Source organism: Calonectris borealis, chromosome 5, assembly GCF_964195595.1.
Source record: "Calonectris borealis chromosome 5, bCalBor7.hap1.2, whole genome shotgun sequence".
In the NCBI taxonomy this organism is placed as follows: Eukaryota; Metazoa; Chordata; class Aves; order Procellariiformes; family Procellariidae; genus Calonectris; species Calonectris borealis.
In genome coordinates this window covers 20,154,544-20,179,173 of record NC_134316.1, presented here as the reverse complement: position 1 = coordinate 20,179,173, position 24,630 = coordinate 20,154,544, and the positions used below count along the sequence as shown (strand labels likewise).

At 45.3% G+C, this 24,630-nt stretch overlaps 1 protein-coding gene and 1 non-coding gene across 2 annotated transcripts; one reads left to right on the top strand and one right to left on the bottom strand.

Annotated features, from left to right (window-relative positions):
* Nucleotides 1–3,673: 3,673 nt before the first annotated feature.
* On the top strand, nucleotides 3,674–9,887 carry LOC142083196 (uncharacterized). The gene is given in 2 exon segments (XM_075152431.1): nucleotides 3,674–8,851; nucleotides 9,805–9,887. Coding segments are annotated over 2 exon segments (3,921 nt in total). The 5' UTR covers nucleotides 3,674–5,013.
* Nucleotides 9,888–12,809: 2,922 nt separating this feature from the next.
* On the bottom strand, nucleotides 12,810–12,882 carry TRNAT-UGU (transfer RNA threonine (anticodon UGU)). The gene has a single exon. It is a non-coding gene; the product is annotated as a tRNA-Thr (tRNA).
* Nucleotides 12,883–24,630: the final 11,748 nt, after the last annotated feature.

Here is a 24,630-nt window from a genome sequence, read left to right as displayed (position 1 = left end):
TCTCTCTACTGAAGTGCACCATCAAACCCTATAGACAGATATCGATATTAAAATATAAGCACAATTAGTTAAATATCTTGGGGAGTTGCAATAGGACATTTCTGTTTGCTTTTCTTCTATTCTTCAAGTATTAGGAAAGATTCCCTGAAAATACGAAAAACATTATTTTTCTTTAAAACACAACAGTCACTCTCCTGGCGAACACTGAAGGATTTAATTCATCTGCACTTTCTCATTACCAAAGAGGTCCCTGTTCTTTTTAAGCATCCTTATTCATATGCTAACATCACAGTAAATAACATCTGTACTAGAAGCCAAATGGGTTCATTAGTTGTCCCTCCATCCATAGCTAACTGGCTCAGAAATAGGGTCTTTTGCCAAGAATACCAGTAAGCACAGATTTATCTACTGTTACTCCCCTGTGAAGATTGCCTTGCGTCATCATTCAAAGTCCTAATGCATTGAGCTCTCACTTCATCTGGGGATGCATTTGGTCTGCATCTGGTCTTGAACAGTGGCATTTTAATTACTTTCTTTTAAAAGGGAGAGATTTCTTGACAGAGGAGGAGGAAAAGGGGCAAGGAGACAGCTCAGTCTGGAGGTCAGGATATACTGGACTGGATCAATATTATAGCTGGTGATTGTGGTGTTCAGACTTCTTTCTACCCCCCTTCAAACAACTCTTGCAAATTTGTTAATGACACCCTATGAAAGGAACTCTACACAAAGTAACAGGACCATTAAACTTGTAAAAATACATGGTCAGGCATCAAGGTGTGGAACATCCTGGAAGAGCCTGACTAGGAGCATGATAGCTTGCCACGCACAGGGAATTTTGTGTTGTTTTAGCAACCAGAAGAACAGAATTAAAAGAGCAATGTATGACTAAAATTAGTTTCTTTAGAAGACAAATACATTTTTCTTTTTGATATTACTGCTACCACCTTAGGTTGTTACAAGTAAACATTTTTGCTGTTCATTGAAGACTTTCTTGATGGCTGTATTTGCACCAGGTGAGGAAAAAAAAAGTCTCAACTTTCACTTTTTGGCTTTACCTCCCTGGCACAAATCCAAAGTCATCAAACTTCAAGTACTTGCAGAAAGTACAGAAACACAAGTCAGAATTTCTTTAGTTCTTTTCTGACTAAACAAATGGAAACATTCTTTCTTAATCTTAGATTTTGAAAGTGCTTGGAGTTTGGTGGGAGAGAGATTGTTTGGGTTTTTTAGAAATTGATGAAGTTTTGGCAGCATCTGTACAATATTAAAGCATGTGGAATATTGAAAGAGTTTATGTTTCACTTTTCCTCTGATGGCTAAACCAGTTTCACAGTCATTGACTTTGATTCCCTATTCCCAGTGTCAAAAATGGTATCACACTGCAGTAAGCTATGCTTAGATATGCCAAGTTTTGTAACATATCTGGAAAGAAAAATAGTAGACTCGTGAAGAAACCAGTGTCTTCTTGTGTAAGACCTCCTGCTGCTGAACTGAGCAAGATGGGTATAAATTTCCTGGAAAAAGCAGAACAAGGAGAAATATCTCTGAGATGAGCTCTGAATGCCTTGCAGTGATGGCAAGGTATCTGTCTTCCCAGACACTGTGGTAATTCTCAGGGGCTCTGCTAGCGGTCCAGAATGAAAACACAGTTAGTACTGTCCAGGCCTCTCACCACAGTTTGGGGAAACAAACTGTAAAGATATTTTCAAATGATATCACCAACGACTGTATCACTGAACCTAGTGCAGGTCACCTCAGCTTTTTTGAGCAAAGCTTTGACATGTTTCTCACCTTCAGTAACAATAGCTAGTAATGAAGCTTCCTTTATAGCAAGAAATGGAGTGCGGATGACATCACTTGTAGAGGATGGAGGAAATTTTGGGGTGACTCCTTGGCTGGGATCAGGGAATGGTATATAGGTGTCCCACGGGGGATGGAGAAGGCAGGGAAAATCAGCTCAGAGGAGTCCTGGGCGCATCTACTGCTTTCCACTCATGCAAGTGCATGAATGCACTGGGGGCAGGGGAGGTGGCACCCATTGCTCTTGCCACTGGGCAGCACTAACAGACAGGTCCCACAGAAAGGCACCGAGCGGTGCCACCAGGAGTAACTGCCCCGAGCCCTGGGCGCGGTGCACCCACGCGCACCGAGGGGCCGGCAGGCCCTGCTGGTGCCAGTCCCAGCGCCCAGCTGCGGGAGCCTGCAGGTTTCTGCGGGGCCAGCTGAAACGGAAAGTCACCCAGTCTGCTATGTATAGCATGACAGCAGTACAATTGTAAAAGACTCTTAAGTCTGCTATTTTAAAATAATAGGCCCTGTTTAATTGTAAAGAAGTATCTTTGAAAAATGAAAATTCAACCACACCAGCAGAAAACTCGGAATTTAAGGCAGCATGCAATGAAGCGCCTCTTGCCCTGCACGTCCGGCACTCCCCGCTCGGCACGGAGGGCCGCGGCTGCCGAACCAGAAGCAGACGAGGCAGCCTTCGCACCGAGCCCCCGGAGCAGGCTGCGGGGGGGGGCCTCCTAGCGCCTGCGGGGTGGTCAGGCCCGCTACAGCCCCTCAACTGCCGCACTTGCAGGTGAGGGGGCCTCAGACCCAGATTTTCGGAAGTGAAAGGAGGGCCGCGGCCCCGCGGCCCTTCACTCGCCCCGGCTTCCTCTCCGTTCTGCTCGTTACAGCCGATGCCGCCCGCCCTGGGCCCAGCCCCCGGGTGCTCCAGCGGCCCGGGTGAACCAGCGCCCCCAGAGCACCGCTCCCCCGGGCGGCGACCAGCGGGCCCCGCAGCGGCCCGCACAGGCGGCCGGCGCGCTCGGAGGAGCTGGCTCTCCCTCTGGAGGCCTCCGGCGGCATCGGCCGCGCCCCGCCGCTTGCGTAACCAGCGCGCCGCGCGCGCCGCGGGCTCCTTCAGGAGAGCCCCGAAATGGAAGCGCGATTGAAGCGCGAGCATGGGGTGGCTTAGCTCCCAGTCACGCTTCCAAAGGGGTATAACGGCACACGCAGCAACCTGCCAGCGTTTTAGAAGAGCCTCCGTGGCAGCTCATACATATGGCTATGACAAACGGAATGGCTGAACCCTATTCCCATGGTACTTCGTGGATGCGGGGAACACAGCAGCCAAGCACCACGTGCATGGCCCTCCCTTCCACGGCTAAAGCGTCATCGTCCCATCCCCTGAACGCAGGCACGGATTATGCTGGGCCGTGCCGGGCCCAGCTGCAGGGGCAGTTCCTGCACATTCGTTCTGGATGATCCTGCGAGAGACTAAACAAACTACGCAGCCTTCATAAGCACACGCTTATGTGAGTGCTTCTTAAGACCATCTGTGGCATGCCAGGGATCTGATAATGCTCTGGTTGGTCATGGCGAAGCCCAGCTCCCTGTCAACAGAGAAACTACAGCCACAGTCCCCCGGCAGAGGACAGATCCTCTCCAGGGATGGCTTTTATCACCACCTCCGTGAACGTGCAGCAAGGACTCTGGGAGGATGCTGAACCAAGGAACTGGTTAGGATGTTAGTCAACGACTAACACTGAGATTAGGACAAAGCACTGTTTTCCCGGATAGGACTGGGAGGCAATGCTGCAAACAAGAAGTCGTTCCAAGCAAACTCTTATATGCAGGAACCCCAAAACTCCTGCCATAAGGGGGGAAATAAGCTGTCAGTGAAAGGGTGAACGAGAAGGGATGAGTGATTAAAGAATTGAAACTATGGGCGAAATGACTTAGTACATTAGTTGCAACTTTGTTGCAATTTTTGTAAGGCTCAGCGGAGGAATCGCAACAACAGTTCCTGATAAGAACCAGGAGTTTGTTCGAAGCCAGTTGAAACCAACCCTGTGATTTGGGTAAAGGCCAAGGAACAACTGAGTCTGCGCAAAGATGGGGGTTATTAGCGGTGACGAAGAGGAACCACTAACCTTCATCCCCACGACCCCCAACGACCACCACCAGGAGGCAATGCGCAAGCGTAGATAGGAGGGGCTCATGGAAATAACGTCTTCAAGCTTATTTTAATACAAAGCGGGGATAGGTCATGCATATGTATAGGCGTATTATGTATATGCAACATTTCGCTGTATATATTTCTGGCAAGTACCATGTTGAGGCGCGCACGACTTTGGTGGGGTTACCCCCCGTGCTGCCCAGCGCTGAATAAACATACCTACTTTACAATCTCACAGATTGTGGAGTCTGTTTTCCGCAAGTCAGTTTTGGCGAGCCAGCCAGGAGATTTCTTTGCTTCACTGCGGGATCGGCTGAGAAGCGGACGCCCCTGGGCGCGCCCCGAGCACTTTCCTCGGAGGGGACTCCACTACCAGCCGCTCACCCTGGGAGTAGATAAGAACCTCCTGAGCCCGCGGAAAGGAAAAGGTATGTTTTAGGAGAGGGGCCTGTAAGTCGTACGCGTGGCCGGGGCTGCTGGTAAATCGCGCAGAGACGTCTGGCGTGCAGCATAGTCCCCGTATGGTAGGAGGGTACCCTGCACGGTAATAGGGGGATCCGCTGACCGATAGAGCGGCCGCTAGCGATCTTGGGAGTAGATCGAGTGGATCCGAGGTTTTCGCTGCATCCCAGTGTTGGGAACCAGGACGGACCTGCTAATGACTGGTATATAAGAAGCAGGAGAAGGGTAAGCGAACCTCCCCGCAATTGCGGTTGGGCTATTTTTATATTTGCAGCTGCCAGAGGGATAACAGCCAGAATATGAATTGTATACTTTATCTATGAAACGCCCGGGTATTTTATGTTAGAACCATTTGTGTGTTTGGGACGCAGCGCAGCTGCGGAGTGAGTGCAGAGTTTTGTTTTGTGACCTTCGCGAGGAGAGCGGCTGGCAATTATGTCTTTGTCTTTATGTGTGCGTAATGTATGGAAAGATTGAAAGATTGTAAATGTCTCTATATGTTAATGAAGGAGCAAGACAGAGGGGATCGCTTCTTCGGTGGTTTGGACTCAAACCCTGGGAATATTTAAACGAAGGAGGGAATTGGATAAGGAGGGAGTTACGAAATGGGTAACACTCAAAGGGAAATCTTGAAGAAAAGCCCCTTAGGCTGTGTGCTTGCCCATTGGAAGGATATTGTTGGAACTGGAGGGACAGAAAGTAAAAAGACTCTCATTAAGTATTGTAACCAATGGTGGCCGTTGTATAAATTGGAAAGTGAGGCTAAATGGCCATTCAATGGATCTATAGATTACAATACTCTCTTACAATTGATGCTGTTTTTAAGAAGGGAAGGGAAGTGGGATGAAGTTTCATATGCAGATATGTTTTTCACCCTCCGAAATCATCCGGAGTGGCAAAGGGACTGCGGGATGGTGCTGCCGCAGGACCCTATGGTACTTGCACTTGAGCGAGAAAATAACAAAAAATCTGAAAGTAAATTGAGACGATGCTGTTCGGCGTGCAGTATTGGGCATCGGTGTATTAAAGTAAATAAAATCCATCAGGCACCGGAGCCAGACTTAACTGACCTGTTTAAGCCTCCCCCTCGACCACAGGAACGGGGTGCGGACTCGGACGAAACTTCCACTCCCCCAGATAGCCCAGTATCTTCCCGCACCAGAAAGAAATCTGTCCCGACAGCCTTGCAGGCACCCCTGCGAGAAGCAGTAGGACCCGAGGGTGGGACAATGCTAATCAAGGTACCTTTTTCCACTACTGACTTAGGAGAATGGAAAAAAGTTGCAAAGGATTATAGGAGTGATCCGATAGGGGTAACCAAGCATTTTCAGTTTATAATAAAACAGCACAACCCTGATTGGAGGGACATACAACTGCTATTAGAATATATGACAGAAACAGAGAAGCAGTTGATTTTAAAAACAGCAGGAGATTTGGCTGAGGATCACTACAAAATCACAAGAGAGGATGTAAAGGAATTTTTCCCCCTCCAGGATCCAAAATGGGACCCAAATAGATCAGCAGATATAGAAAAACTACAAGGCTATCAAGAGTGGATCTCAAGAGGAATAGAAAGGGCCATCCCCAAAACTATAAATTGGTCAGTTTTGTATGCAGTGAAACAGGGTCCCTCTGAGTCCCCATCCGAATTCCTGGATCGATTGAGGGATGCAATGCGCCGTAATACGCCACTGGACCCTGGGTCTGAAGTAGGGATACAACAGCTAGTTTCTTTGTTTCTAGGTCAGTCCACCGGGGACATTAGACGTAAGCTCCAGAAGTTACGCACTACAGAAAGCAGGAATTTGGAAGTATTGTTGGATGAAGCGTGGAGAGTGTTTAGCAATAGAGAGGAGGGTTATAGGCAAGGGCAGAGGAGAATAATAGCGGCTGTTAGGGAAGAGGAAGAAAGGATACCTAGGCGGCTAGGCAAAGATCAGTGTGCATTTTGCAAAAGAATTGGTCATTGGAAGAATGAATGTCCGGAGAAATGGAAAAGGAAGGAAAAGGAGTGGAATAATCAGAAGAGGAGGATAGTGGCTCATGTGAAAAAGGACTGATGGGAACCGGGGGAATCTACCCTAGCGGATCCACTGGTTATAATGCAGCTAGGGAAGGAGCAAAAGAAAGTAGAATTTCTGGTTGACACAGGGGCAACGTATTCGGTTTTGAATCAAGCCTTGATGCCCCTGGGAAGTGACTATATCATGGTAAAAGGGGCAACTGGCCAAAGTGAAAAGGCATATTTTTGTGAACCTCTGAGTTATAAACTGGGAAAACAATGGGGCATCCACAAATTTCTGTACATGCCTAACTCCCCAAAAGCACTTTTGGGGAGGGATTTATTGGAACAATTGGGTGCAATAATTAAATTTGAAAAGGGAGAAATTACTCTGGAGGTAAATGACCAGCAGTATATCCAAATAATGAGTTTATCCCTAACTAGTGTTCCTACAGAAGGAAAAATCAGCGAAGAAATCATGAACCAGGTATATCCCGGGGTATGGGCCACCGATGTGCCCGGGAAAGCAAAGAATGCTTCACCTGTTGAGGTTAAGCTCAAAGACGGACGACAGCCGGTAAGAATCAAACAATATCCCCTAAGGAAGGAGGACAGGGAGGGAATTCAGCCAATAATAGAAAAATTTTTGCAACTGGGATTATTAAAGGAATGCGAATCTGACTTTAACACTCCCATACTACCTGTCCGTAAACCCGACGGGTCATATCGGGTGGTCCAGGACCTACGGGCTATAAATAAGATAACTGAGGATCTCTACCCAGTAGTGGCTAATCCATATACTCTGTTAACTGTATTAACGCCTGAGCTAACTTGGTTTACTGTTTTAGACCTGAAGGATGCCTTCTTTTGCCTCCCTCTCCATAAAGCCAGCCAGAAAATATTTGCATTCGAATGGGAAAACCCCAAAACCGGTCGCAAGACTCAACTCACCTGGACGGTGTTGCCACAAGGATTCAAAAATAGCCCTACGATTTTTGGCAATCAGCTTGCAAAGGACTTGGAATCATGGGAAATCCCGTCTGAAAAGGGAAAACTGCTACAATACGTGGATGATATCCTGATTGCCACCGAAACAGAGAATGATTGTATCACCTGGACGGTGAGTCTATTAAATTTCTTGGGGCTCCAAGGGTACCGGGTGTCTAAGAAGAAAGCCCAAGTAATACAGCGCAAGGTGATTTATTTGGGCTATGAAATCAGTGCTGGACAAAGGACTTTGGGACAGGCCCGAAAAGAAATAATATGCCAAACTCCGAGACCGCAAATGGTGAAGGAGTTACGAACTTTCCTGGGGATGACTGGGTGGTGCCGACTGTGGATCTACAACTATGGACTGCTTGTTAAACCCCTGTATGCACTAACGACCACTGAGCAGAAACCCCTTAAATGGAACAAAGAGACCATACGGGCCTTTGAGCTGCTAAAAAAGGCCCTGATGTCGGCCCCAGCCTTGGGACTCCCAGATGCAAGTAAGCCATTTTTCCTTTTTTCCCACGAGAAGCAAGGGATTGCCCTAGGCATATTAGCTCAAGATCTGGGCCCGTATCGACGAGCAGTTGCCTACCTTTCCAAACAATTGGATGCAACTGCAAAGGGTTGGCCGGGATGCTTGCGAGCAATCGCGGCCGTAGTACTAAACATCCAGGAAGCCCGAAAATTCACCCTGGGCCAGAAAATGACTGTGTTGGTGTCCCATACAGTATCTGCAGTACTAGAAGCAAAAGGTGGACACTGGCTTTCCCCACAAAGATTCTTGAAATACCAGGCTATAATGGTAGAACAAGATGATGTGGAGATTGTAGTCACTAACATTGTCAATCCAGCCTCTTTCCTCAGTAAAAACACAGGAGAACCAGTGCATCATGACTGTCTGGAAACCATAGAAGCAACATATTCGAGCCGTTCGGACCTGAGAGACAGTCCTATGGAAAACACGGAAAATTGGTTCACGGATGGAAGCAGCTATGTCCTAAGTGGTAAAAGACATGCCGGATATGCCATTACCACCAGTCAGGAAGTAATAGAGTCAAGGCCTTTGCCCATGAATACCTCTGCACAAAAGGCAGAAATAATTGCTCTAACTCGCGCCTTGGAATTGGCCCGAGGCAAAGCTGTGAATATCTATACAGACTCGAAGTATGCCTTTGGAGTTGTACATGCGCATGGAGCAATCTGGAAGGAGAGAGGATTACTGAACACACAGGGTAAAAACATCAAACATGCAGAGGAGATCCTGAAACTGTTGGAGGCAGTCCAACTCCCTGAGAAAGTGGCGATCATGCACATTAAAGCGCACCAGAAAGTGAATTCGGAGTTGGAAAGAGGAAATGAGCTGGCGGACAGAGAGGCAAAACAGGCAGCCAAAGCAAAGGTAAAAACAGAAGGAGCTTTAGTCCCTGACGGGCGAATCTCCCTAGAAGGTAAGCCAGAATATACAAAAGAAGATCAAAAGCTTATTACAGATTTAGAAGGGACATATAATAAAGAGGGGTGGGCTCTCACCCCACAAGGGAAACTAATCATTCCCTCCTATCTAACATGGTCTCTGATAAGGGAGGAACATAAGAAGAGACATTGGGGGGCAGAAGCCTTATATAAACATCTAATTAGAGAGATCGTAGCCAGAAATCTATACACCACTGTGAGACAAGTAACTCAACAGTGCGATCTTTGCCTCCAGATTAATCCCAAGAATACCCCCAAACCAGAAATGGGCCAAATTGGGAAAGGCAATGGGCCTGGACAACAATGGCAGATCGACTTTTCAGAACTCCCAAGAAAAGGGGGGTATCGATATTTATTGGTGTTGACTGACACCTTTTCAGGTTGGCCAGAGGCATTCCCTACCAGAACAGCCAAGGCTCGGGAGGTAACTAGAACATTAATACAAGAAATAATACCACGTTTTGGGGTTCCAGCAACCATATCTTCTGACAGAGGACCACATTTCATCTCAAAAGTAGTACAACAAATTAGCCGCCATTTGGGCATAGATTGGCAGCTTCATACCCCATATCGCCCTCAGTCAAGTGGCCAAGTAGAAAAAATGAACCACTTAATCAAACAGCAGATCGTGAAATTGGGACAGGAAACTAACTTGGCCTGGCCTCAGTCTCTTCCTTTGGCTCTTTTGCGCATACGAACTAGGCCAAGAGCAAGAGAAGGACTGAGCCCTTTTGAAATCTTGTATGGACGACCCTATAGAATACAGAAAGGGATGTCTACACAAGTTGGGGATGAAATCATGACCTCCTATATGGTGGCATTAGGCAAACAACTCAGTAAAATTGAGAAGCATGTGGTTGGGACTCGAAGTAGGGGTTTGGATGGGCCTGTACATAACATACAACCTGGGGACTATGTGTATATAAAGTCTCTTACAGAAAAGACTTTGGAGCCACAGTGGGAAGGACCATTCCAGGTACTCCTTACCTCCTTCACGGCAATCAAGATTGAAGAACAGAGCGCCTGGATCCATCATACCAGAGTGAAAAAGGCTCCTCGGTCACTATGGAAATCAACACCAGCTGGGCCCCTAAAATTACGCCTTCAACGAAAAATGGGTATTCATGGGTATTCATCGTAGGTATAATAGGACTATGGGCAAGAACAGTTTATACGTGGGAAAGTAATACCTTTTTACAGCTCCATAATAAAATCGCTGGAGTTATGAATTGGACTAATTGCTGGATGTGTTCACACCTGCCAAAGAGTCTAGGTAGTGGTCATCCAGTAATTGCCACAATTTTCTCAAATGATTCTAGAATAACCAAGGCATTTCAGAACATGTCCCTTAAAGAATACATAGACGTTGGACAAGAGAATCTAAATTGGATGATTGATTTAAGCTCATTGTGGAACGATACCCAAGGAGTGCCTTGTGTTCAGAGGTGCCGAATAGAGAATATTACAGGAATGGAGAGCAATATAGGGGGAAATCGCACGAGTAAAGGGTGTGAAAATTTGAAATTTGTAGGAGATTATCCCAATTGCACCTCGTATATTAGTTATGGAAGTGCAAATATGTGGGCTAGCAAACAAACTAGACGAAGAAGTAATACTATTCCCAAAGGCTGGCCCACCCCAGTTGGACGAGGGTGGTACTGGATTTGTGGATCCAAGGGATATAAAGTATTGCCTCTGGGATGGGCAGGTAAATGTGCTATGGGAACTATAATACCAGATATTGAAACTAAACGAAACCTTACAGATTGGGTGGGATCAAATGGACTGTTACGAACCTATATGAAACAATTTAGAGGAAAACGGAATGCTAATCCATTAATAGAAAGAAATACTGGATTCCATAGTTTTGCTAGGTGGTTTCTCCCCTGGTTAGGAGTAAGTGAATTAGAGAAGGCTTTAGTAAATATATCGGCCGCTCTAGAAATTTTAAGTAATAGCACCGCTGAAGCTATCAAAGCCCTCCAGGAAGAGGTTTCCTCCCTGAGTAAGGTAACTCTCCAAAATAGGTTGGGTTTGGATATGTTGTTCGCTCAGCAAGGAGGGTTGTGTACGGTTATAGGAGAGCGATGTTGTACATATATCAATCATGAGCGACAAGTGGAAAAGGACCTATCTCAAATTTGGAAGCAAGCTAAACTTTTCCATGAAGTAACTAGAGATGATACATCTTGGGGCCTTCAGGAACTATGGGAGAAACTTACCTCTTGGTTACCGAATTTAACATGGCTTAGACAACTGTTTATTATAATAATAATTATCATTGTTATGTTTATAGCTCTCTGTATTACAGTTCGATGTAGTCTATGGTGTTTCAAAAACACAGGAGACTCTTACAGTGAATGGAAGAAAAATCAACTACGACGTAGACTGGAGTCCAATAAATATTTCGAAAAGACACTAGATAAAGAAACATTATGTTAAACCGAACATAGTAAAAGAATTTACTAACTCTTCAGAAAAGGGGGGAATGAAAGGGTGAACGAGAAGGGATGAGTGATTAAAGAATTGAAACTATGGGCGAAATGACTTAGTACATTAGTTGCAACTTTGTTGCAATTTTTGTAAGGCTCAGCGGAGGAATCGCAACAACAGTTCCTGATAAGAACCAGGAGTTTGTTCGAAGCCAGTTGAAACCAACCCTGTGATTTGGGTAAAGGCCAAGGAACAACTGAGTCTGCGCAAAGATGGGGGTTATTAGCGGTGACGAAGAGGAACCACTAACCTTCATCCCCACGACCCCCAACGACCACCACCAGGAGGCAATGCGCAAGCGTAGATAGGAGGGGCTCATGGAAATAACGTCTTCAAGCTTATTTTAATACAAAGCGGGGATAGGTCATGCATATGTATAGGCGTATTATGTATATGCAACATTTCGCTGTATATATTTCTGGCAAGTACCATGTTGAGGCGCGCACGACTTTGGTGGGGTTACCCCCCGTGCTGCCCAGCGCTGAATAAACATACCTACTTTACAATCTCACAGATTGTGGAGTCTGTTTTCCGCAAGTCATCAGCGCCCTGCTCCTCTCACCACAGCAACAGCAACTTGTACAGCCCCATGCATCACCACAGCGTTAATCTACTCTCAGCAGAGAAAGGAGGCTGGAGAGAAGCTGTGATAGCAGCTGGGAGGGTATAACATGGGCTGCAGTGCCACGCCACAGCCCACGCATCTTTCTTGACCCATCAAGCTGCAGCCTCCGGCACGGCAAGCCGCAGCCCCCAGCAGCTGCCTGCCTGAGCAACAGCTCTGCCACAGTTTGAGCCTCTTGCAGGATGCACACTGCAGGTGTTGTCCTTTCCCCTCGCCAAAGCCTATGTATTAATTTCCCTGCTTGAGTCGGTAATGATTGCTGTGGTGTTTGCAGTGCTAGAAACTAAATGCCTTGCTCACAAGATTTCTGAAAAAACAAATGTATATTTTTAAAGTGTGGTGTTTAAGAGGATATGTGCGGAGGTTTCTAGCTTTTTCTATAACCTAAAAGCAATAAAAAAAAAAGGCAAAGAATTATTACACCTCCTCTGTCCAGCCTCCAGCACAGAAATAAAACCAACAGCTCAGCTTGCCTGACAAGCTGTGAAGAGTCAGATAATCCTGTCCAGCTTATTCTCCACTCAGGGGCAATTTGTTCCTTTTAAACCCCTTAACAGCATTTTGCCAAAGCTCCCATCAGGGAAATTGTGATGTGAGCTGTACAAATATTTACTCAGCTGTCCCCATGCTGCTTCCCAAAGAGATTACTGTTCCCCCCGCTGCCCTGCCAGCGCCAAGCACCGCCATGGGTTAATTCGGTGACCAATATTATTGTTAACACGCATGCTCTCGTCCGCTCCCACCCCCAAATACCCCAAAATTAGGCTGATTGCTTATGCGTGCGGTCACCGCGAGTGACACCTAAAAACACACCGAGGCCCCAGCGAGGATCGAACTCGCGACCCCTGGTTTACAAGACCAGTGCTCTAACCACTGAGCTATGGAGCCGCCGTCTGGAGGCGTCCCCGCCTGTCCCTACTGGCGCGGCACAGGCCTTCCCCGCCGCCCCCTGCCGGGCGCCCCGCGGCCCCCCGCGCGGCCGGGCCCCGCCCTCCCCCCGCCGGGCCGCCGGGCCCTCCCCGGCCCTGCGGAGCGGCACCGGGGCTGCCGCCGGGGGGAGCCCGCGGCCCGCCGGCAGCCGCTCCTCGCCGGCGGGAAGCTGGCGGCTACCCTGCCTCGCCCGCCAGCGCCGGGCGGTCGCTCACGGCGCTTCCAGCCGGTCGGCGTCGCGGCTGCGTGGGAGCGTCCAGGCCGCGGAAGGTCCCCGGGGCGTTCGCAATCCAAGAAATAGCACCGAGGGGAAATGCACGCACCCGGTCAAGCCGAAGAAACCGCGAGAGGAGAAGTCAGAAGCCGGTGAATGTTTGAAGTACAGCCTGATTTTTACCAGTGAGGAGTAAAAATTGTGGCGACAAAGCTGCGCAAGGTGGGGCAGGGTGTTTTTTCCGAAGAGGCCGGGTCGCCTTGGGAAGTTTGAGAAACGCTGCTAAGGAGAGGGGCATTGCCCCGGGGCTCTCCGAGCACCGCTTGCTGCGTGACCTCCCTGGGCAGCGCTAAGCGTCAACCTTAGAGCAGATTTCTAGCTTGTTCTCTCACGGGTGCCTGGTGGGGTTATGGACTTCAGAGCTAGAAGCTATCAGCTTCAGCAGATAGCTAGAAGGTGGAAGGCGGCAGTGCTGCAGGACCCGCTGAAGTGTACCGCATCCAGTGCTGGTGCTGGGTATCGTCACTCCCAATAGCACACATTAAAGCAGATACCTTGCAAAGAGCTTCGGTCACTTATGGCTGGACTGAACTTTTTTTTTTAAACTGCATGCAGGTAAAATGATTTAAATTCCAGTCGTATGCCTTTCTGAAAGCAATATTCAGGGCCCTGACTTGATTGTGTGGTAATATCTATTTCTGTGGAATTCAGACATGAATCGGCAGGTGGCAAAGGGATGCGATAGAATAGCTCATAAACCTGGCTTGGCTTAGAGAAGTCTTATAAAGAATGTTACACAATGGAAATAAACCCCAAAGTCCACAGCAGGATCAGGGTCTGCAGTACTCGGTGCTAGATGTATAAATATGTGATTTCTGCCCAAAGAGTTTTCCTACCAAAGGATTTTCTCACATTAACCCCCTGATAGTTTGTAATAAATGACAGCAGTAAAATTTGAAATTAAACTCTGAACAATTATCGCTGACTCTTGGAAAACAAAGCTCTATGGGGCAGCTAGATAGTAGATACAGTCAACAAAGCAACAGGGGGCAGGTCCATTTTCTCCACTGAATGATATTCATTACATGGGTATGAATTCAAATGATTGTGAAAATATTCAGTGAATGTAAGTGTTTAAATCCACTAAGAGTTTCCTCTTAATTCTGTATTAACTCTGGAAATAACAAGAAAGTCTAAATTGTATTTCTAGTCATCATGACAAAGATATTGTTAAAATTACAGATCTATCTATTAATCAGACATTATTTGCGATGTTGTTTTTTGCTAGGAACATGTCTCCTCTGAGATATTATACTTGATAATAAGCCAGGTTGCAGGCTTTCGATCTTCAAAACTATGATGACTGCCAGTGGCAGCATTAATGCTTTTCTAGATGACAGGGATCTCAGCAGAAAATTTTCTAATACATGTGTATGTGCGTGTGTGTGTCTGTGCACATGTGCAAGGCAGTGGGAGTTTAAGAGAACAACACTGTAGAAAACAAAAGGCATACAGATTATTCATTATCAAGATAATACTGACATGATTAGTTGTTACACCTTGGAAAACAGAAAAAATCCTATTACCTTGTAAAAGACCTTGCAGTTTTCTCCTGTGTGCCCCTTTTCACGCTCCGCCTGAGTTACCACATGCCCGTCTGTGAACTTGGGAAGTCTGCGAAATCCCCACTGGAGGCTATCATGCAAGTGCATCAGTGCACAAGAGGTCCAGAACATACTTAAGCATTATTAAAAACAACACACACCCTCCCCCCAAAAAACCCCAAACACCTAAAAAGCCCAACAAAAAAACCCTTTATGGAAACTTGTTACATGTTACTATATTGTTCTCTTAAACCTCTGTTGTGTTCTTCTGCTACCGCACATCACTACTAAGGCATAACAACCAAAAAAGATTTCAGGAAGGTTTTTAAAGTCCTGATGGAGATGGACCTGTCAGCCCTAGGGCAAGAGCTGCCCCAGATTCCAGCTATAGGACAAAGGGACCCCCTCTGAACAAGAATAATTGTACTGGGTTTAGTATTTAAAACTCTTGCACCCTTAAGAAAGACAGTCCTCAAGAACTAATGGGCACTTCCACTGATTAAATTAACCTGGGAAAAGCAGACGATTCTGCACTGAAAAAAGTGATACAGAATGCAGCTGGTACTTTCTTTAGGAGCTGAGACTCACAAAGACAGGATTGCACATAACCTGTGCGAGAGACGGCAGCACAGCTGAGGCGGTTGGCACTTACCTTCTCACTTCAACAGGGACTGACTGCTGGAGTGAAAGATGTTCACCTTCCCTCACACACCAAAAGAAATACATCAGCTGTGATATTTGAGGAGAACAAAACTGAAAGTGGCAGCACATATCAATGGGAGGAGTAAAGTATTTTCTGCATTCTTCAAAGGGAGCATTATCAAAAAAAACCACAATGAGAATTAAAAATGAATTCCTACCTCTCTTATCATCATCTCAAATGACTGAAAGTAAGGGCTTGAAAGCTTGCCTTTTTCTCTCCTTGCTATCTCTTTATTCCAGGCTCATTTACAGCAATAAAACAAGATTGACTGGTTTTCATTTGGTCCTGGAAGACATGCTCCAAAACCCCATAGTAGGAATACTGAATCTTGATCGAGCAGTTATTTAGTCCAAAAATGAGTGGCAAGGTCAGAGGTGTCTGAATTCAAATAAGAGAATGGACCTGGTTCTCAAAGTGGAGCTAATTGTGCTTTAAAATTTTCATGTGCTGGCACTTTGTTGCTATGTTCACATCACTTTAGGGAATGTACAGACCATCTCTAAAAACCCCTCTGATTACTATGGAAATAAGAATCAATAAATAAACCAATAAATCATTTGCATTCCTACCAGTACTCTTCTATTCCTCTACACCACTCTATTTTATTTCTCCCCCCGATCCTTCAAACATATTTTCAGAGCCGAACCAATATCTACTTGGCTACTTGGCGATATTCCTTTAAACACATACTCTTATTTCACCTCAATATAACTGAGTATCCCATCTTTTTATAACAAAGGGCGATTCTTTGCATATGAAGTCTAAAAATGCTTGTCTAACTTAAGCTACCAAAATCTATTATCGCAGTAATCACTCCCTCACTAAGTCTGTACATCAGTGCCTGAGCTGGGAAACCCTCCGTTTCTTCAGTGCATTAGTATTGACAAAGCTAGCCCTTCAAATACATTTTTAATAACCTTTTTATATGGTGCAATATCACTGAAAGTTCACTGCATTTATTTTTGTCAGTTCAGAATGGTGGGATTTCATATGAAAGGATTGAAAAGATTTTTCTGTTAGTGCTCTTCATTTTAAGAGCCCCAAAACATTAATGCTGTGAACGTTAATATTCTGGCCTGATAAGTAATCTGGTTCTGCACATATTGCAGCTGGGCTAATGGGAGAAACCAGACAAGTAGCTTTGTGGATCAGGAGCACTGCCAAACTGCAGGGATCTCCTCTACAGTCGATGATTTCTCTCTCTTTTTTGATTCTTTTAATGTCACCGTACCAGAACAGTGGCATAGGCTGCCTTTCATGTTACCTGAGACATCAAAGGGAGGTACTGAGGACCTGCCTCTTTACTGTTTTCCACCTTTTTCAGGCACTGACACTCACACCTAATGAGTACAACATACTGCAGAAATAGCATCCCTGTGCATGAGTGGCACGCTAGCCTTTATTGTGCCAGAGGCTCCAGCTCTCAGCTTTCAAGCTCTTAGAAGCTGACAGCCTAAGTCTAGTCACATCTGGCCACATGGTAGATATGCTCAGGCCTTGGACCACGGACTGCTCCTGCTCCTGAGCTCACCAGGTCATGGCATGGGTTAGGACCCACGACACGAGGCTGTGGCTGGGGGCAGCAGTGCCTGATAGCGCATCCTCCATTACATCGCACCCAGCTACCTTTTTCCCACAGCAAAACCTCCTGCGCTGGGCAAGTGAGGTGCCAAAGCAGAAGGTTCCTGCTGAGGCTGTGATGCAAATGTCTGAACAGTAAGTCTTCTGGCAATGAGGAGGAGATGAAGTCCAAAGGGATGAGTTTGCAGGGTGAGCACACGAGGCTCCAAAGATCCGCTCCAGCCAGTTGCTTAAATTCCCACTAAAGTAAGGGAAGAACCAGTTCTTAACTGGTAAGTTGGGTGGTCACATCTCTGAAGCTGTGTGCACTTCTGGAGCCATCAGTGGGGCTGGCACTGACTGGGAATCTTCCTAGCAGTCTGAGGAGACGAGCCAAGGAATAAATTGATTTGCCCTGCACATTTACAACATTGCTTACAGATTTGGGCCCTTGGTCAGGGGTGAGGTCCTTGGAAGAGGACATGCCTCTGCTGTGGATCAACAGAGAATTTTGACATCATCCAGTGTTTTTCAAGAACATGAAATTCATTTTCCAGCTGTCACTCACAATTAATCTATTTATTCATGCAGAGGGGTAAAATGTAGTTCTCTCACATTACACAGCTATAAAGATCACCTGTGTGTTCACTGTGCCAGTCTGTTTCCCAAGCGAAGAGGGAATTTCCCGAGAGTGGACCAAGACTGCTTCCTGCAAAGGGACTGCCACAGTCTCTTTGCTTCCCATCACAATAAAAAAAGTGCCTTTGCATTTCCCTCTCTTTAATTCTTTCTGTATTCACTTCCATTATTGGTTTGTCATTTCGTTAGGAGGGTAGACCAGGAGGAAGGCTCGCTGGGCAGCTCCGTTGTGTGTATGAAATAATACTGTAGCAAATGAAACAGCAAAGCAAGTTTCTTTTTTTAATAGGCAAGCTGCTAGGAAATGAGTTCCCTATGGGACAGAGCCGGGGGGGAATGGAGTTCATATAAGATTTTCCACACCATTTTGTAGCTATCCAGTTAAGAACAGGCATCAAGATACAGCAAGGGTCAACAGGTAATTTTCTCTGACACAGAGTGCATGCTGCTCATGCCATTAAACCATGTCAAGGTAATGCAGTGAATATTACACTGACTTGCCAAACTGCATTAACTGTAATGCTTTCTCTCCAAGACTTTAAGGTGATGCCTCTTGGAATAATAGCTGCATGAGGCTGCTGGGAAATCTGACCGACTATTAGCATCTTTGCAGAGGCTCGAATCCTTCAGCCTTCTTGAAGCAGGAAAAAAAATTTCCCTGTGAACAAGCACCCTAATATTCCTGTAAAATACCATATTAGACCTTCAAAAGGGACAAGAATGGGTTATTAAATGAAATAGAGCACCTCACCAACAACAGAGCACGACTGGTTTTCTTTAAAAAGGAAAGAAACAATCAAAACCTTGAATATGATTTCAGACGATCCTGGCTGTAAAATCAGTGCAGGGACATGTCTCATCTATAATTTTTATTTTGCACAGTGCAATATTATAAGGAGTAGAAGCAACTCACTCTGCCATTCCTATGGAAGCATCATTGGGCATTATTGGAAGACCAGGAAAGTACGACAATCTCTTTGAGAGCCCTGAGAGCAAAGGCCCATTTCAGTTTATATGGAATTTCAATGTAGCCAGTATATTTCATCGCAAACCATACCATATCTCCAAATTCCTGAGTTATTTTCACTATTGGGGGGGGGGGGCGATTATCACATCTTCCACTCCTTCATTTGATTTCAGCAGAATCCCCCGGAAAGTAGTACATCACTCTTCTCTACCTACATTTTATGTTGACATCCTCCTGTGAAAAATGACAAGTGTGATGGGCAGACTTTGCTTGCTTACGCAAGACTTCTTTTTATAGTGTAATAAAAATTCTTCTGGTTTCCTATCTGCACTGCTTTTAGGTGGCTAATTTAGAGTCCTGGGGCTATTCTAGTTGAAACCTAGCAGCTCTATGTCCCAGCGCCAGGCTCTGTACCACTAGCACCATATTCTCCTGCTAAAACATCTCAATTTTGGTTGGGAAAAGAATTCAAGTGTTCACTTGGGCCATTTGTTGAAACTTCAAGCAGTCTCCTGCTCCTGCTTGCTTACTGCCAATAGCAATATCTACTGTAAATTAAAACTCCACCAACTCTCTTCAAACAGGCTGCGAGAGTGATGACTTCATCATCACCAAGTCGAGCTGCATCTGAACCTCAACCTGATAGTCAATATTTCCGCACCCAGTGCCCAGGAACCCCAGTCCTATATTCACGAGCCACTGAGAGATCTAGAGGCCAGGGCTAAGCAGTACCGTCACAGCCCAGCCGCGGGTCTGGAGTTAACGCCAACGTGAAATCTGCAGAAGGGAACAGGCAGCATTTTTCTCTGTTCTTAGAAATGAGACACGTGGTCCCAGCACGTTCTTAATTACAATGAAGAGTTTGTAAACTTCAGTAGTTTTCCAGCTGGAATTTTGTCTAACAGAAATCACAGTTTTGGGTATCTAGTTATGATAGTGAAAAAAGAAAGGCTCTAAATCAGAAATTAATTAATATGGAAAGATCTGGCTTTTTAATTAAAAAAAAGGAGTTTGCAAATAACTAGTATAGCTTCTAAAGTAGAGAGATTTAATTTTCCAAATATGGGTGGAGAGTTGCTTTTAAAATTGGCACCTGCACATGTCAGTATAATTTTCTTATTGTTAACGTACTTTTAAAAAACCTGTTCTCATTATACTGTTCGCCTGGTTTATATCACAGTGGTACTACTAAGCCTTGAAATGTAACTCTTTGGGGACACTTAGCAGTGATATGCTTGTGCTTTTCATGTATTACGTTACTATTATTTATTTACACAAATGGCAAAAAGAACTCGGCATTAATATCACGATGACTCCATTCTTCTGGAAGAAAAGAATACCTGACAGAAGTCATCATCACAGCTCCTGGCAGTATCTTCAGTGTGAGTTACTAAGGACTATTCTGTCAAAAAGCCAAGTTTCTTGTTTTGAAAAAAGCCCAAAGAATACATTTAAAATTACAGAATAAAGTGGCTTGGAGGAGCTATTAGGCATTGTACAGTAAATAAAATCAGTCTGGTTTTAATTGGCTGAAAGTCATATTTTAGAATACATTTATTATAAGAAACTACTTAGATAATGAAAGTAAAGAAAATCTAACTTAATTTTCATCATTTATGCAGTTTGTTTGCTCTTTTCACTTAATTCTGCTTGGATAATGAAAACAGACCACTTTTTCCCCTTGGCAATATCATTTTTCTGGTTGTCGGGCACTTGCCAAGGCTGCAGTGATTGGGTTTCAGACACCTCAGGGGAAATGGTTAAATCCTGTCTTCAGTGGGGGGGTGAGCAGCAGAATTCTTGAAAACCCGTATATGTAATTTGGTCAGATCAGAGCCGGCCCGTGACCGCATTGGTGACAGTCAGCACATACCAGACCATGCTGCCAAGGTTTGGGTCACACATTCCAACCCTCAAATATCAGTGCAAGACCCACCATAAGCCATTCCCTTCCCATGCTCACAGCCAGGAGCCGGCACTTGGGTCTGGTTTGGTTCCAGGAGCACCTGGGTTTTGCTCGGGTTCCAGACTTACGCTGGACACAGGGAGCTGAACTGCCACTTTGGGTCCCAACAAGGCAAGCTCAACTGGTTCGTCTCTGTGACTGGTTCTACCTTGCGTAACACGATGAGCAGAACTTGGCATACGTGAAGTCACATCTGAAGAATGAGAAAGTGATCCACAGCTGTAAGGAGAAGTTTTTCAAAGGTGTTTTAAGACCTAACTCCGAACAGTGGGGTGCAGGCCACTGTCAGAAGTTAGAAGCCTACTTACCTGTGACAACCCGGGCAGTAGTTCTTGGAGGACAGTTAAGCGCATGCCTTTCGTTTTTACAGTTTCTGTTAACTGGAGTAAAGTCCAGATCCAAAGATCCCTGTCCTTCAGCGAAACACAGCTGTGGACTTTATCTCACTAATGGGCTGAAGCTGGATCTGACATCCCTGAGTTTCAGGAAGGTCTGGATTTGAATTGTCTGTTTTCAGTACAGTCTCATTTTTTACTGTAAATCCCTGATACCTTCCAGTGGGATAAAAATCCAACTCAGTAGAACCCATTTTCAGGTCCTACAGTTGTTGAGTACAGGGATATGAAGGATTACACCTAGGATGATCTTCGAGTTTACAATCCTTTCTCTTGAAGTGGTTAAGACTGTAACAGGGAGATTTTATTATGGTTTAATATTAAACATCCTCATTCATCTAAGGCTGTTCCGAGAACCTGATTTCTTGCAAATTCCTATACGCTAGGGGGTGCAAACATCCTTTTAATGAGTCCAGAAATAAATGGTCTTACCAGTACCAGCAAAAAAAGTGCCTGGTCCTGTACTAAAGCTTGCGTGGAAAATATCTAATTTTTAAAGTCATGTTTGGCTCATACAAATGAATAAATAAGAGCACTGCTTTCAGTAAGAGCTTTTTGATGTTTTCTGGGTTTCTATATGGAGCAGAGAAGATGCTGACGTCGGAGTTACATAAGAGAAGTCAGACCGAGCCTACTTTGCATGCCATTGCCTGCAGCTTTCTCCTGTCCTGTGGTGACTCAGACATTGCCGTAAGCTTCGCAGAGGGACGGTCTCAACTTTTTACCCTCACATTTTCATATCATTTTGTGATGAGCTAGTCTTCTGACTCAGGCACTGGCTGAAGTCATTATTTCAAAGCACTTGTTCTTCTGCTGTTACATTAAGACCTGGCTCTTGCAAGTCATGGTGTGAGGCACAGTGGCCTTGGCCAGACAATGTTGTTTCACCTGCATGGGCTTCATCTGACAAAGTGGTGATTTTCTCAGCTTGTGCCAACAGAGCGTTCAAGCGCTTACTTAACAGGGAACGGTAGTGGTTCTGCTGAATGTGATGGGATTGCTCACATGCATAAGCGTTAATCGTATGTTTACACACCCGTAATGGCAATGGAGCGATGTTGGGTACAAGCACAGAATTCCAGCTCCAGCAGCAGTAAGCGTTCAGTCCCTCTGCTTATGCATCGTTACTTACTTATGCGTCTTTACTTACTCACAGATAAGGAACAGAGCATCTGAAGAGATATCATCCTCTCATGATAATGCATTCTCCTTTTAGGTCACAGAAATCATTCTGCAACTACAAAGAAATGCTTATGAATGCAGGATCCTCTTGTGCAACATTTCTTCCTTTGCATTTATTCATTTGCCCATTCCTTATCTCGGCAAGGCATGATCAGAGCCAGAAAGTCCCTTCTCCTAAATCATGTACACAAATGCCTAAAATCTGAACTCATAAATTAAGGGTGGAAAAAAATCCCATGGTTTAATGCACTTAGGCTTTTACATCTGTCTTGCCTAGATTCTGTTTTTCCAAATGTATAGGGGGTTTGCAGATGTCTGCATCTCAGAGACAAATGCCATCTTGTAATTTTTGGAACCCTACCTAAATATCTCAAACTCTCTGCCTGCAACTTGGTACCATTCATACTATCAGCTTTTATTTCTGCAGGGTGTTTCATATTACCTTCTTTTTCCTGTGTTACCTTCTATGCCACTTCATCACTACCTCAAAACAAAACAAGTGGATTAAAACAGTTTAATGCATTATGGTTAAACATTTCTTTCTAAGGGAGAGCAGACCATTCAGAACACCATTAAGACAGAATCCCGACTGAATCTGGTACAGCCATAAACTATCTTAAATTAATGTTAATAGAGAAGGACAATTATTGTTGACTTCAGAATGCAAACAAGAGCTTCAGACACTGATTCCTATCAGCCCATTAGAGCTGGCTGAATTCTGCACACTGTTTTAGCAGTTGCTTAGCAATGGCAAATAAGCTGTTCTGTCTCTTATCACTAGAGGTATAGTTAGAACAATACCTATTATTGAACTGAATAGGTATGAAATTAGTTTATATTGTTCCTCTTTTTGAGATGGCACTTGGCAGCAAAGTGAGTTGTTTAGGCTGCAGGCAGAAGCAGTGATTTTTTTCCTGGAGCTATCTATGGAGATAAAATGAAACTGAGGCTTTGCTGTGGCTGTTTATCTGAAAACATCATCAAAATAACTTTGCTTCTGTGTGTTTGTGTGTGCAGGAAGAAAGATGTTCTCCTTCAAATGTCTTCTTTGAGTGAATTTCCAGGAATGTGACAACACTAATGACTACAGCCTATTCAAAAAGCAAATACAGCAATACTGCACTGCGATGCCGCCTCCTCCCTCCTCCCCCCGCGGGCACCTCTGATGAAGTACCTCGGCTCTGATCTGGGGAAACATACTGGAGATCCAGCAGGACCCTAAGGCACTTGTCATTTACTGTTGCACCTCCTATCTTTTAAGTGTGCACCTTCCAAAATGGAGTCCACACAGCGGCAGAATTCAACATCCGCAGCAACATGCGCACCTAGCACGCAGGGTGCGCGGTCGCCACAACAGGGAATGCTTAGCAGAGCAGCGTGGTTTAATTCCTGGCTCTGCAAGGTCTTAATTATGCCTTTCTAGTTAGGATTTATACTCACAGCTCCTGTCTCACATTTTTGTACTTCTGTGCACAGGCAGAAGCAGAAATTAGGTACCTTTGAAACGCCGTGCACAGGGTGGAGCAAGGTGCTTTGGGTTCCTAACACTCCACTGGCAACACTGCAAGGAGACCAGGAAGCAAAGGGACTTTCAAGTTGTCGGATGCAGACATACATGGGAAGACAGGGCATGTACCAGCTGAATGTAAGCAGCAACTGAATATGGGTTTTGAATCATGGAATCATGGAATGGTTGAAGTTTGAAGGGACCTCTTGAGATCATCTAGTCCAACCCTTCTGTTCAAGCAGGGTCACCTGGAGCCAGTTGCCCAGGACTGTGTCCAGCTGAGTTTTGAATATCTCCATATCTCCATTTGAATATCTCCATAGGAGATAACCTCTCTGGGCAACCTGTGCCAGTGTTTGACCACCCTCACAGCAAAAAAAAAAGTCGTCTTGTGTTCAGTTTGAATTTCATGTGGTTTAACTTGTGCCCATTGTCTCTTGTCCTGTCATAGGGCATTACTGAGAAGAGTCTGGCTCCCTCATCTTCATTCCTTCCCGTCAGGTATTTATACGCATCGGTAAGATCACCTCCGAGCCTTCTCTTCTCCAGGCTTAACAGTCCCAGCTGTCCCAGCCTCTCCTCATATGAAAGGTGCTCCAATCCGTTCGTCATCCTCACGGGCCTTGGCTGGACTCACTCCGGTAAGTCCATGTCTGTCTTGTACGGGGGAGCCCAGACCTGGACACAATTCTGACAGAACTGAACCTATCATGCAGGCAACTCTAGTTCCCCTCTGGATCCGAGCCTTTGTCTTCACACTCATTTACTTTTCCAGTCCTCAGCCCTTTGGTACAGCTTCCAACAAGCAGTGATGTTTTATGATTTGCACACCTTTCCATCAGAAGTAGGTTTGAAGCTATCATCAGGTTCATCATGCCAACAAGCACCCACAATCTGAGAACCATGTAGGGATTCCTGCGATGCAAATTGCTTTCATGTTCTGTGAAAGGAGCTTCGTTACCAACCTCA